Source organism: Propithecus coquereli, unplaced genomic scaffold (assembly GCF_000956105.1).
Source record: "Propithecus coquereli isolate 6110/MARCELLA unplaced genomic scaffold, Pcoq_1.0 Scaffold124, whole genome shotgun sequence".
Taxonomy (NCBI): domain Eukaryota; kingdom Metazoa; phylum Chordata; class Mammalia; order Primates; family Indriidae; genus Propithecus; species Propithecus coquereli.
In genome coordinates, this window is record NW_012136525.1 from 1,607,318 (window position 1) to 1,609,617 (window position 2,300).

General features: G+C 36.9%; 1 protein-coding gene across 1 annotated transcript in view; it reads left to right on the top strand.

The window, feature by feature from the left end:
• The window catches only part of CLEC6A (C-type lectin domain family 6, member A), a 31,757-nt gene that overhangs the window by 25,309 nt on the left and 4,148 nt on the right, over nt 1–2,300 (top strand). Inside the window, exon 3 of the mRNA XM_012637799.1 lies at nt 2,135–2,172. Within this exon, the coding sequence (XP_012493253.1) occupies nt 2,135–2,172 (38 nt within the window). The remainder of the gene's footprint in view (nt 1–2,134; nt 2,173–2,300) is intronic.

A 2,300-nucleotide genomic window follows, 5' to 3' on the forward strand; every position in this document is an offset into this window, starting at 1 on the left:
ATAGTGGTTACTTCAGGATGGTAGGCAGAGGGGATGGGATTGGGAGGAGCACATAGACATAGGAGAGGTATTTAATAAAATTCTAGTTTTTGTGTTGAGCAGGGAAGTTAATATAATGAATGTCAAACAAAACAAAATAAAACAAGAGTGTCAAGAGGATAGTGTATGATGAATCTAAAATTACGATTAATATGTTATTGTACAAAGTCCAAATATGCAAAATAATTCACTGGCGACTAGATTAATGGGAGCTGGGGGCTTTTGACAGATGCCTTTGAGTTCAAGATCAAACCGAAGTTGCTGGGATCCGGGGATCCAGAAGTTGTTGCCTTCATGCCACCATCACCACAATTGTCTCTCCACCCACATGAGGCTGGTGGCAATACACTGGATACTCGGTCTAGCCACAAGTGCATCTGGAAATTCACACTTAAGGGTCTTGAGTATCAGCAGGAAATTAGTTCATGCTTTGTTTTTACTTTGCACATCTCACGCTATTGAACTTAATTGGTGGTTCCAAATTTGCACCAATAACATAGTTGGAAGGGAGTCTGGAAAATGTAGTTCGTAGCTTTCCAGGCTCTGAAGCACTGGTAGGCACAGCGAAGGAGGTGGGAATGGGTGTTGAGTGCTGACTGACTAGATCCAGCATAGTCGTGATGTAGCATTCTTTAAATACACTGTCACATTTGATCTAAACATCTCTATCCCTAAGTGAGAGGGCCCATAGTTTTCTTTCTGGTGCTATCCTAGTTTGGAATCAGTTTATGCTAGCGTCAAAGAGACAGTCAAAATGCTTTTCTTTTTCTATTCTCTGAAGTTTGGTAAAATTTACCTGTAATGTAGATATATGTTTGTTACAAGTTTGGTTAAATTTACCGGTAAAATTCTCTGGGCTTGCTCCCTATTTAAGACTACTTCTTTGACCGCCTTTTCCTTTTCTTCTATGATATTGAGACTTAGGATTTTAAACTCTTCTTAGTCAATTTTAGTATTTTTTAGGAAATCATCTGTTTCATATTAATTTTTATTTGTTGGTTTAAATTGTGTATAGTATAGGTGCATAATTTTAACCTGTCCTTGCATCTCAGAGTGTGTAGTGCTTCTACGCTTATTTTTCTAGCTTCTTAAAATAAATGAATATAAGAGAGCCCATTGATGTTCAATATTTTTTAACAAAACATTAAGGCTATATGTTTACTTTGGGTATAATTTTGGCTAAACCCAATAGGTTTTAAAAATTAATGATCTGATCATTTTTCATTTCTACATAGTGGTAGTTGTGGGGATGATTTCCTTCTTAATCCGGGAGTTATTTAGCATAGTATTTCAAAATTCGCATGAGAATTTATAATTTTTGGCTATTATCTTAAAAATTTCTTATTACATTTTGTTTAAAGAATGTGACACATGCATTCTATAATACTTTTAAGAGTTTATTATATTTTCTTTGTGGTCTTGAATTAGTCCAGACAAAAAAGCTAAACTATGTTAGAAAATTGGTGAGATAATGTTTTAGGCTTATTTAAAGCTGCTTTCATTTTGGTTTATTATATAATAAGAAAACCAATAGTGCAATGAATAAAGCTCCTCCTCATTGGAGAGTGTTCATATGGATATTGAATATACTCACATTCTGAGTCTATTCTGAGAGGCATGTCCTCATACCTCTTTCCCAAATTTCCTTGATATTATTTCTCCAGCCTTGTTCCTTCCAAGTTCCTGACTATGCAGCCAAGCTGTCTGGCACTGATTGTAAATTAATGACATCCTTACCTCAAGCCATCTTTTCTTCTAGGCAGAGTGAACCATCAATGTGTGATTTGAAGTTACTCCCAGGGGGAGTATCTCCATTTTCCACAGACCTTCAGGGCTACTTCTGAGTAGAGCTACAACCCTCAGCAGTCTACCTCTAGCAGGTGCCAAATAATGAGCATAGCTGTCTGTAAAGAAAGCTCATTTTTTTCCCTGCTGAGACAACTAGTCACAGGAAACTCCCCAGAATGTGATAAGTGGGCATTTGGAAAGAGGTGGCATTTTGTCAGGAATAAGCACACTAGGATTGTGAGTCATTGTCTCATGAAAGCAGTTCATGTGCAATCTCATTAAAATGCTCCAATAATTGCCTTGATAGATCAGCTGATGCAGTTTATGGTGGTCTTTCATGGTCAGGTATTCTGTTTCCACTAGGGCCCAATATTAGGCCAAGGGCTATTTTTTAAAAAGAAACTAGTTACTTGTCAAAGAGGGCATGACCTTCCTTCAAACCAAAGGGTCTACAGATGCAATTCTTTTAAAGA